At 32.3% G+C, this 13139-nt stretch overlaps 2 protein-coding genes across 2 annotated transcripts; one reads left to right on the top strand and one right to left on the bottom strand.

Moving 5' to 3' along the window:
* The first annotated feature begins 1158 nt into the window (after positions 1 to 1158).
* LOC122594629 (flavonol sulfotransferase-like) lies at positions 1159 to 2203 on the top strand. The gene has a single exon (XM_043767062.1). It carries the CDS (start codon positions 1174 to 1176, stop codon positions 2164 to 2166), a length of 993 nt encoding a protein of 330 aa, XP_043622997.1. The 5' UTR covers positions 1159 to 1173; the 3' UTR covers positions 2167 to 2203.
* A 4585-nt stretch (positions 2204 to 6788) lies between these two features.
* LOC122592166 lies at positions 6789 to 7262 on the bottom strand. Its single transcript, XM_043764370.1, has one exon. It carries the CDS (start codon positions 7260 to 7262, stop codon positions 6789 to 6791), a length of 474 nt encoding a protein of 157 aa, XP_043620305.1.
* Between the last annotated feature and the right edge of the window lie 5877 nt (positions 7263 to 13139).

The raw sequence follows: 13139 nt of genomic DNA, 5'->3' as shown, positions 1-13139 counted from the left end.
ATTAATATATGAGTGTCCGGCATCTAAGCTTAGGTACCTAACAGCCTTATATTCCCATCCCTCATATATATATATATATATATATATAATATAGGGTAAAGTTATTTTGAGAACCTTTTTTTTTTGCGAGAACCTTTGAGAACTTTTCAAATCAAGCCCAAACGATAATTGTTCTTTACATGAAAATTGTTTTTTTATTGTTTTTTGAATAACTTATGTGTAATTTTGAAATTTATAATTGTGTGGAGCATGGATTATCATCCGTTATACAATTATATGGAGATTTGGATTCTTGATCACATGTGCACGAATATTGCTATGATGATCATAGCAATATTTGTGCACATGTGATCAAGAATCCAAATCTCCATATAATTGTATAACGGATGATAATCCATGCTCCACACAATTATAAATTTCAAAATTACACATAAGTTATTCAGAAAACAATCAAAAAACAATCTTCATGTAAAGAATAATCATCGATTGGGGTTTGATTTGAAAAGTTCTCAAAGGTTCTCGCAAAATAACTTTTCACTATATATATATATATATATATAGGTTAGTTATAATTGTAAAACAAGTATTAAAGTAGAAGAAATAAGACAAGATTTTGACCATTAAATCATGGTAAAATTGATGCACGAAGATTCACGAAACACAGGTATATATATTGATGCACGATGATTTTCAGTGAAGAAAATCCTATTGTTTTATTTGTTTTACTTTAATACTTGTTTTATTTTACCTAAAACATATATATATATATGAGAAAAGTGAATATAAGACTATCTGACATCTAAGTTTAAGTGTGAAACCCTCCACATATTAAAGTAAAACAAATAAGACAAGATCTTGATCCTTAGATTGTGGTTAAACTGATTTACGAAAATTTTTGAAACAACTGATACACGATAATTTTCATGATGCACGATGATTAGAGAAACCTATTGTATTACTCGTATTTGTTATATTTTCATACTTGTTTTGTTTACCTAAAATGTGTGTGTGTCATGACTCACGTCAATGTTACTTATAAATTAACATCAAATTAAGTTTGATTGTCTTTTTCAACACCATATATTTAATAAAATTAATTAAAGTGTTTCTTCTATATAAAGAATTGAATGTAAGGACATTTTTGGCATCCACATTTAAACACACTTGTTAGATATGACAGAGGAAGATGGTGATTACCGACTGCACGACGTGCCCCTCTTTCTAGATAGATACAAGGATAGGTTCACAACTTTTCCAAAGGAGAAAGGTTGGATGACTGATGACCTATACATGTATCAAGGCTTTTGGTTCCAATCTGGTAACGGGCTCTCAATTATGACTGCCATCGCAGCACAAGACCAGTTTAAACCTCTTCCAAGTGATATCTACTTGGCTACATTGCAAAAGTGTGGCACAACATGGCTCAAGGCTCTTGTGTTTGCCATAGTAAACAGAAACCATAATTACCAAATTAACGGATCAGATTCCAGTAACCCTTTACTCTTCATTAATCCTCACAAACTTGTGCCCGACATCGAAATTGAAGTCATACGAATGAATCCTACTTATGCCGAGGGTCATTCACCCCGTCTCTTTTCTACCCATACACCTTACACTTCACTCCCCGAGAACATTGTTAATTTTGGTTGTCGCATAGTTTACATGTGTAGAGACCCTAAAGACGTTTTAGTTTCCTTGTTTTACTTTGCAAACAAGCTAAGAGACACGTCGCGTGGTCTAATGACAATTGAGGAGGCATTCGAGATGTTCAGTAAAGGTATCAGTCCAGGTGGACCGTATTGGGAGCATATGAAAGGGTATCGTAAGGCCAGTTTAGAAAATCCATCTAAGATTTTATTTTTGACATACGAGAACATGAAATCGGATACTGTGAATAATGTGAAGAATCTTGCGGACTTCTTGGGCTACCCTTTCACTGAAGAGGAAAAGTCCCGTGGGGTGATGGAAGAGATTGTGAGCTTATGCAGTTTTGAAAAGTTGAGTGCGGTCAATAAGCATGGTGATTTAGTCCTTGGTATGCCAAATAATGTGTTCTTTCGGGAAGGTAAAGTTGGAGACTGGACCAATTATCTCACACTTGAAATGGGCCAAATTTTGGATCACATTACCAACAAAGAGTTCCACGGTTTGGATATTTCTTTCTAATTAAAATGACTCTATAAGTTTTGATTACATTGTATGAGGCTATGAATAAGTCAATGGTATGTCTCCTTGTTTGTTCTGTGTTTTAATTTATGCTTTTTAGTTTTTAAATAGTATATGGGTTTCTTTACTAACTTAACCCGGCCAGCCTGTTTCTTTTCTTCAATATTTGCGTTTAGTTTTTGGCAGCCTTGTAATGTATCAAAATCTTATTTGAAATATATAGAAAAACTTGAGTTCCCTTTTAATTAGTTCTTTTCATTCCATCATTGACCATATATAATGTCTATGGTCAAAATTGAATATAGCAAACAATGTCTTGTGGCTTGTGCTACCTTCTTTACACCGATACAATTTTATAAGAAACTTCTTATTAGGTAAATTACATTTTTCGTCTCTGAAGTTGGCAACTTTTGCACTTTTCGTCCCTAATGTTTTTTTATTACAATTTTAACCTTAAAGTTGACAGAATTTTTCAATTGACGTCCTTTGACCAAACAGTGTTAAGTTTCAGCCGTTAAGTCCCACGCGTGCAAAACACGTGAGGACTGAAAGTGCAAAACGTGAAAAGTTCAGGGATGAAAACTGAAATTTACTTTATCAATTGTCATCATCTTCATCTTCTCCGGTTGAGTGACCGGAAAATTCGGCGGAAAACTTAAAATGTCGATATCTCACTTGTTTCTTCGAACTAGACCACTAAACCACCACCAAACTTCTCAAAATTAATTTCCGCATCAATCCTAACCAAGAGATTTCAGATTCAACACTTGCCGGAAAATGTAAATATGTATATCACCACACGTAATTGCTGAAAAATGTAAATATGTAACGCCTTTCCGTCAAGCTTTAACCAGACAACAAGATATAACATAAGACACAACTAAAAACTAATGAACCATATTCACCTTCTTGCTATATGTTCGTTCCTTTTTACATAAAGCTAGGTAGGCACGATGAAATCTTATAGTATCCATTACCAAGCTGAAAATTTGAACAAAAATTAATAGTGAACATAACAGCAATTAGTAAACAGAATTGGGATGAAGTTGCAAAGTGACCATCTTAAATTACCTTGAAAATCTTAGAAGCATAACAAACAAATCTATAATATTCTTTTACTCTTGGTATAAGTGTGCCTGCACGCAAGGAATAAAATTGCATACACATTGATAAATAGCAAATTACCAAAGACTTTACTGGAACATAAAACCTACAGTTTGTAAGCAAGAATTTAATAAAGAAAACTCCCCCCATTTCACCAGTCACAAAAGAGACATTTTATAGTTTTAGTGTATAGATAACCCATTTTATATGACTGTTAAGATCATTTGAAGTTTTCCCAAGTGTTGAATCTGAAATCTTTTGGTTAGGATTTGTGCGGAAATTAATTTTGAGAAGTTTGGTGGTGGTTTCGTGTCTAATTCGAAGAAACGAGTGAGATATCGACATTTTTAGTTTCCGGCGAATTTTCCGGCCACTCAGCCGGAGAAAATGAAGATGATGACAATTGATAAAGTAAATTTCAGATTTCGTCCCTGAACTTTTCACGTTTTAGTGTTTTGCACGTGTGGGACTTAACGGCTGAAACTTAACACCGTTTGGCCAAAGGACGTCAATTGAAAAATTCTGCCAACTTTAAGGTTAAAATTGTAATAAAAAAACGTTAGGGACGAAAAGTGCAAAGTTGCCAACTTCATGGACGAAAAGTGTAATTTACCCTTGAAAATAACACACTAATTAAATTTTTATTATTTATAACAAGAAATTAACAACAATAAATTAATAGTTTTTTTATGTAACAACTATTGTTAATTAATACGTCTATAGCTAGTAAATTTAGCCGCTAAGCACGCGAATGAATTAACAAAGCAATTATTGCTAATGACGACGTTAAGTAGAACTAAAAGAAGATATTCAACCCTTGAAACTTTTGTTCAGTGATATAATCTATAGGTTGACTCATTTCATAAGTAAAATGATTAGTCCGATCTCCAACTTTACCTTACCTAAAGAAAGCAATAATCAAAGCATCATTGGGAATACCTTCACGTAAGTGATCAAAACAACACAATGTCATAATTTTTTTCACCTCAACTTCAGCCCCAATAAGGTCTCGTTGGCAGCGCACTTTACGAAACTGCTCAAACGTCTCGTTGAATGTCATTGAACTACACTATTCATCTCTTAGCTTGTTTGCAAAGTGAAGCATAGCGACTAAAACATATCTTGTATTTCTACGTAAATAAACAAGCTAGCTAGGCTACCACCACAATCAATAATTGATTTCGGCAATATTGAAGGGTAAGGTATATGGGTAGCAATGCGATTAGCATTTGGGGTCTAAATATAGTCAGATTTCTAATCTCTGAGATTATATTTGATGGAATTTTTTTTACCACTAATGTGCTACAGGCATATTTTCGGCAACTTGTCGCCATGAAAAAGCCCCAAATATGACATTGCAAAAGCTAGGGTTGGGTCAAGATATATAGGATAAGTAAGGGTAGGAACAGAATACTTGTTACTGAACTGTTTTTCAACTTTACATTTACATTTGATATTGTTACAGACATCAAACCAACTGCGTTGGTTTCAGTTGTTGGAGCCCTTACTTTTGGAGACAGGGGTCAAAGTTTCGATCCTCATGCCCAACAAGGTTGGAGATCCTATTCTACATTTGGTAAAACCTGAAAGCAATATCTCTACCTTAGGTAGGGGTGAGGTTATCTACATCTTAACCTCCCTAATATACCGTCAAAGACGGCATTGAGACCTAATTCCCGTGAAGGACGGCATTAGGTGTTATTTTTCTTTTTTGTTATTACTTCAGCACAATTATTCAATACAGCCATTCTTCAATTAACAAATAAAGATCGCACGTGTCAAATAAGGTCTTACTCGATGAAAACGTATTCAATCATAATACAAAAAAAACCCCAAAAAAAAATGTTTTGTGACCGGTTTACGTACGTTATCAGATCTTTCTTTCTCTCTCTATATATAAGGAAGAAGATAACTAAATAACAGACAATATTTTAATATTTTCTTAACGATATATTTCTACATTAATTTTAAACTAACTCAACTATTACTAAATAATACTCGTATTATGTGAAGGTAATCTGTGTAATTGAAGATTCTTTGATGTGTGGTACACGTTACTATGGTATCTTTTGAACAAGTTAAACGAATCATTTGTTAATGATATTAAGATGCCTTTATTTATTGTTTGATCTGATTTTTAGGTGTTAGAAGTTCACTACGCAACAACTCTTTGATTAATTAAACAGAAACATGTACATGTAAGGCACGCTGATTGATCAATTTATATTTGCATATTATTAAGTGTTTCTCTCTTTATCTCCAGAAGTCTTATTTTTCATAATTTTAAACTATTATATATAACAATTCATTGGCCTATGTCATACATGACACTATTGCGTACATATTTGAGTTTCTTTATATATAAAAAATAATAAAACCTAATTTTTTTAAGGTCAATTTCGCTTAAAACTTTGTGCCGCGATTCGATATTGAGAGTTCTAGCATGCGTTGTCTTAATCGGGTCCACGCTAGAGAGCTCACTCGAAGTAAAAAATGCTTAATTCAAATACCCAAAGGAGGAAACCCCCTACTAATCCGAACGAAAGCACAACGATTAACAGGGGTACATCTTGCCCCCTCATACTTGAACTTGGATAACCCAAGTCAATCCCTCATAGCTAGAGAGCTCACTCGAAGTAAAAATGCTTAATTCAAATACCCAAAGGGGGGAAATCCCCTACTAATCTGTAACACCCGTCATTTTAAAAACCTGGATTTCAAAAACTTTGCCAAACGGCGTTTAAACATAGCCGAAAAGGATCACTTAAAAACTGTTTCATCCGTAACGGATGGTATCCTTCATTAAAGTTTGGTGTTACTAATAGCATCATCGTAATAGTCAAAGTAAAATTCAAGTTATGACACCAACATAAATGTCATCATGATTACATGTTCATAAATCATAAATGAAAGTAGCCAAGACATAAGGCTAAAAGGGGAAGTATAAGCATTCAACAAACTATGCTAGCCTTCTTTATTGCATCTGCTCATCTCACCGAGCTAATCCTTTCCTAGCTCAAACCTGTTTATCCTGAAGATTACAACATTTTCATAAAAGCAAGTGTTAGCTAATAAAATTAGCTAAGTAAGATACACACATTTTGATAAAACGTTCTTCATATTTTACTTATCAAAATATAACCGCTTTACATATCATCCACAACAATCATTGATCAACCCATACTTCCCTTTTCTCACATGGCATCACATTTCATTTCATATCAACATATACTTCATATCATCATATAAATTTCACTACAAATAAATTGACATTCAGTGGCAAACAAAAAGTGCCACAAAAAGTAACAAAAGTGCCACTAAAAGCGACTCTGGGCTACAGCGGCATACAAAAAAAGTGTCACTACAACTGCTACCACTAAAGCCCTTTAGTGACACTTTTTATAACTGTCACCACAAAATTTTTATGGCTATAGTGGCACTTTTTTTTAGCCACAATAACAAAAAATGCTTTTGTGGCAAATAATTTGTGCCACTAATAGTTTGCTAAATTCAAGCTATTAAGGAACTTTTAGTGGCACATACTTTGTGTCATTGTTACCTTTGGTCACCAAAAAATCTAACGGTCCTTTCACATTAGACCTGCTACTAGTTGGTTTCTCCACTCGGGCTCTTTTGTTCTGAGTATTCTGGTTCTCAACAGCCTCGTCCTTATCAGGTTCATCATCTCCATATCCACCATCTTCGAGATCAATGGCCAAATCTTGGTAGTCATCATTATTTTTCTTTGCTTTTTGTCGTTCAACGTCTTCAATAAGCTCAGTTTTAACATCATCTGGGACCTTTACACACTTCTTAACATTTCCGTTACCTCCTATCTGATGTTGTTTAGCCCTACAAATTCCCGCTTTGCTAATAAACCCGCAAAAATTGCAACGAACATAATTTTTGTCATTAGGAAATTCCCACTTGTTGTACTTCCACCCAGGGTCTTTGGATTTAGGACGTTGAGAAACATTACCACCTTGATTCATTGACTCTAACAGATGATAAGAAAGAAAGTTTCAGTTGAAAAAATCTTTTGAGTAAGAAAAAAGAAAAAATAATTTTAAGAAAAAAAAGAAGAAAACTTGCAAGTTGATGGGAGAATATGTTGATGAAGGACGATTTGATGTTGATATATTCTGATTGATGATTTGATGTTGATATTTGGAACAATATATTAACGTGATTTACTCTGTGACATCTTCTTGGATAATCAAAGGGTTTTATGGAAAATAGTAGTTTGCTGCCTAAATTGTTGATGGGCCTGGGCCTAGGTTTTCAGGCGGAAAAGTGTTGCCTCGCCATCGCCTTGCACCTAGGAGGCCTGGGTGCACGCCTTTAACCACACTGGAAATGGCCACATCTAATTATAAGAGATGTAGATGAAAAACGACTTAACAACTTACACAGGAGCCACGTGACTTAGAGGGGTTTCATATTGGCAGATATAGAATTTCTATGTTCTCCAATTGAACTCAAAGAATCTGTCATTAGCGCTACTACTAGCACATGTAATTGAATATCCAAGCATTTATTCAAAATATTAAAATGTTGGTATGTGAGGGGTTTTTCACCCAAGTTGGGTGCATAACAGCCTCATACTCACTTTTCTCTCTCTACATATATATATTGTTGGTAGAGCATAGAGAAAAAAATAAAACTATCTTTTGATCTTAACCACTTATATTCATAGTCAAATGAATCTTGGTCATTGAAACTAAATGGTTACATATGGAAACTAATTTATTCTATTAAGAAAATGAATGTATCAATTATCTCTCTTCTAGATTTATAAAACTAACAAGTACACATAGTATAAGAGAAATTTAAGGGGCCGTGTAATTAACCGAGTCTATAAATTGTAAACACGGATTGTGTTCGTTTTTATGGACTTAATTTGTATTCCATCTTTACCATTTTCATGTTATAAATCATTTTTTAATGATTAAACTATAAAATCCATCTCATGTTTCGTAATAATTTTGTCATGTTATATTTGTTTATATATATATATATCTATATATATATTAAAACAGAAGTTAACCGAGCCTTCTAAAGCACTCTTCAAATCCAAAGCTAAGTTAATAAATTGTCACGTAAAATTTATCTTATGTGGCATCTTCATATTATTTTTACAATATAATATTTTATATTATTAAAAAAAATATATCTCTAATAAATCTTTATAAAATCTTTAAATATTTTATACATATCACAAAATCATTACGCAATATTCACTTTTTTAAAACCTACAACTTTATTTATACTTTTTAAAATTTGTTAAAGATGTTCGTTGTTGCAACAACACCACACTAGCAAAACCGAATTTTGTTGGTTATCGATGCCAATATTGAAAGTTTTAAAAAATCAATACAAAAGCCGCGCATCGCGCGGGTGAAAATACCTAGTATATATATATATATATATTGTTGGTAGAGCATAAAGAAAAAAATAAAGCTATCTTCTGATATTAACCACTTAAATTCATAATCAAATTAATCTTGGCCATTGAAACTAAATGGTTATATATGGAAACTAATTTCTATTAAGAAAATGAATGTATCAATTATCTCCCTTCCAAATTTATAAAACTAACAAGTACACATAGTATAAAAGAAACTTAAGGGGTCGTGTAATTAACTGTGTCTATGAATTGTAAACATGGACTATGTTCGTTTTTTATGGACTTAATTTGTAATTTTTACCAAAGTAAAACTATCTTTTCATCTTGACCATTTAAATTCATTTTTTTTTTTTAATTTTAACCATTTAAAGTACTTTTATATTTATCATAACATAGATAGTCATTATGACTCCAATTACATCAGTTAGTACAAAACATGATATACAAAAAAGGAAAAAGAGGGGGGGTTAGTTTGAGATCAGAAATTTCAACTTGGATCGACACGAATCATCTCGGGTTAGTATGGTTGATCTGATTAACTATAATGGGATGTTTTTGGATCATGTGGCTTAACGAGTTAACGGGTTGGCATATCAAATGAGTTAGTTTAGGTTAAATGGTTTGTTTTTAGGTCAAGTTGGTCAAATGGGTTGTTATTAAATGAAGTGCGTTGGCGGGTTAATTGGTAGGTCAGATGTTTATTTAGGGTCAGATGGGTCGCTAATGAAGTAATGATAATTAAATTAGTTTAAAATATATGTTCGGGTTAGTGGGTTGGTTTGAATCAAGTGGGTTAAATGAGTTGTATTTTAAGTCAAGTAAGTTGTCGGGTGGGCGGGTCAAATGTGATGGATTTAGGTCGAGTTGGTCGGTATTTATTAGGTTATTGACTTATTGGGATTGGCGGGTTGACCGGACAACCTTGGTAGAGTTGGCGAGCTAGCAGAATAAAAATCTCTAACCCTAACCCCACCCATTATAAATTTCACCTTAGAACCTGGATCTACACGGATTTATCTGGGTGAACCTGAGTCGACCTGATTAATAAATGGGCTAGAGGGTTGACGGGTCAAATAGGTTGGTTTTAGGTCAAATGGCTTTGATGCTAATCCTTTCAAGTGGGTTGATTAGGTCATGGTCAAATGGGTGGTTTTTATGTTTGATAAATTGACAGGTCAAATTGATTTGTTCCAGTCAATTAGGTCAAATGAGTTATTTCAGATCAAATGAGTTAGCTAGTTGGTAACTCAAATGAGTTGTTTTCGGGTCAGTTGGTTTTGGTAAGTTGGATTTTGAGTTCGATCAAGTATTAATAGCCTTATAATTTCGGGGTATTGAAAACATTTTACATCCAATTGATGAGAAAAATGATATCCATGGTTTCATACACATAACTCATATATAAAATCTTAACCCAAATAAATTTTTGGTATGATTGTAAAATACATAAGTATATGTTTAACCCGGTCAACGACGGGGTATTAATCTAGTTTAAGTTGATAAAGAGATAAACAGATACCTACAAGGATAACTACGTACAACTAAAGAATTAACAAGTTATATCTAAATTTGTAAAAGGAGATAAACAAATAATTAAATTAATAAAAATATACTTTATAAATATAAATAGATTAGTATCAATAAAAAAGAAGTAATATTTGTACCATATTTTTCTATTTATCTACTACAAATGTGCTTTATTGATTTATACAATGTGCTTTAAAAGTTATATTATGTAGTAATATATCAATATTTGTGGTAGGAATATCATTTCCTCTATAAAAATTGTACATAAAATTAAAGAGGTCTCAAAACATATCCTAGCCCAAAAATAGATTTATTTAAGCTGTAAAAAATTGTTCTATTGCAACACTTAAAAAACAATACTTAAAGAAAAAGTATTTAAAACACACTGTGATATGAATTTAACATAATTTGTTTTTAATTTTTTTAAGAAAAAACAATATGCTAAGTTTATATCATAGTGTGTTTGAACAATTTTCTGATTTTCACACATTATCAAAAACACACTGTGATTTAAAACTTAACACAATGTGTTTTTAGATTACACAATAGAAACACAATATTTCTATAAAAGAATTAAATACACATTGTGTTAAATTCAGATCACAATGTATTTTGGATAGTTTTTCTTGATTTCATACAAATTTTAGTTTTCAAATAAACATCACATATTAGTTCTTGCGAGTCATTTAATTTCATTAAATAAAAATGAATGTTCTATTTGAAATGTATAAATATGGCGTTTTTCTTTCGATATGTGTTCATTCGAAATGCACTATCAAAAGCAAATGTGTCATATTTGACATTACAAGAATGATTTGATCGATTGACTATTTAACAACATCTCAATGGATAAATAAATGATACCTTTAATGTTAAAATATATTATAAATAAACATTATCCACATATTGAGATTTTGATTATTAAATGAGAAATAATATCCAAAAATAGATTTTTAAACCATTGCCTTGGGGGCAATGTTTAGAGAAACCCATAAATTTAATCCAATAGTTAAAGTTGGTTTAACTTTACTTATAAAGTTGGATTAGTTTTAGAAAATCCTGATTCTCTTTACAAACCAAACATATGTTACTTCACATATTTACGCGCTGGAAATCCTAAATGGGTTTAAAGTTTCAGGGATACTCAATCACAAACTGATACTAAAGGAAGGTGTGCCTGTGATGTTACTTCGCAATATAGACCAGTCTAACGGGTTATGCAATGGAACAAGATTGAGGATCACAAGATTAGGAAAGCATGTGATTGAAGCGGAAGTGATATATGGCACATCCCCATAATGAAACTAATACCGTCAGATAAAAGAATACCGTTCAGGTTACATCGAAAACAGTGCCCGTTGGTCGTTTATTTCTCAACGACAATCAACAAAAGTCAAGGCCAATTGTTATCGACCGTTGGTTTGTATCTACAACGGACAGTTTTCGCGCACGGACAATTGTATGTTGCGATTTGTCGAGTTAAGTTGTAAAAGGGACTCAAGGTGCTGATATGCGACAAAGATGGGAAGACAAAAAAACACTACAATGAATTTCGTCTACGAAGAAGTGTTGCAAAATATGAAGGAAGATACATGCTTCTAATGTTCAAACTGTTGAATGCCTTTAATTTTAGTTACGTTTTTAACATTCTTCTAGGATTGTTTTTTAAATATCTTTCACGATTGTTTCTTGGTTGTTATATTTTGAATTAATAAGAATTTTTAGCTTGCAGATTCTTAAACTTTAAATATAATCCAATCTATATAACCAAGTAAACCCGTGTATTTAACATGAGTCTAAAATCTAGTTAATTTGGTAAAGAAGTCAATGGTAACTAGCAATGAGCTTAATACATGAGCCACAAATTTAGAAAATAAAAAACATGAACCTACTATATGCTAACATGGACTAGGCCCGTTGTCTCAATCAACTTGCTGCTCTGGGCTTGCGCCCACTTAGCCCAGTAGCAAGACCGATAATGCGAGTAATTTGGGGTGAACTTTTAACTGGAATGGGACAGGAAACATAAATATTATACTTCGAATATTTGACCATAACCACCATTAAAAGTCGAATTACTCTTAAGTCTTAACAAGCTAGCGTAGACTGTATAGAATCTATACCAAACAAGAGTGAAAACGTGACCTTACAAGTTACAAGACCTAGCACAAGAAAATTATACTTTATTTCATTTCTTCTAGTACGTTGGCTGCTCAAAACAACAATGGAGTGGTTGACCTGCTATACTCATGTATTTTGTTGTTTACCAATCTGCCTTCTCCTTTTCATATACATTCAACGTGCGTGCACTATGTTTCTAAATCTTTTTGTTGTCCATATTAATTAATATTGATTTATAAAGAATGATTAATCTTCTTAACCAAATAACCTAATAATCTTCTTAATTATAAGATGATAACATGTGGAAAAATTAGAGGGCAATATTAGGAAAAAAAATTATTGGATTCCACATGTCACCTTCTTAATGTATTAAGAGGACTATTAGACTATTTGGTTAAGAAGATTTATCATTTTTCTTGATTTATCCTTGTCATTCACAAATGATGGCCTTCAGTTGTGTTTAGATAACTTGTGTTTAATGGGTTTTTGATAATGATGGTTTAATAAGTGTCATTTAATAACTTGTTAAACTTTAAGAACTTTTGTTCATTATGATTAAGGGGGACTGATTTTTGAGATAATATTATTCTATGATGGTTAGAAATCATAACACGTCAATTTTAGGTTGACAATATATATTTTGCGATGATTTTCAAGTTTTAGATTAAACGATAATTAAGAAAACAAGTTTCAAAAACATGATTAAATGACAAACGAATAAAGCTATCTCAAAAAAAAAAAAATATTATTATCTTCGATCGATAGTAACTTTTCTTTCTTACTATTATAGTATTGACTCTTGACTATGACTACT

Source organism: Erigeron canadensis, chromosome 3, assembly GCF_010389155.1.
Source record: "Erigeron canadensis isolate Cc75 chromosome 3, C_canadensis_v1, whole genome shotgun sequence".
Classification (NCBI taxonomy): Eukaryota; Viridiplantae; Streptophyta; class Magnoliopsida; order Asterales; family Asteraceae; genus Erigeron; species Erigeron canadensis.
The sequence above is the reverse complement of the archived record's forward strand: the minus strand, read 5'-3'. Positions and strand labels throughout refer to the sequence as shown.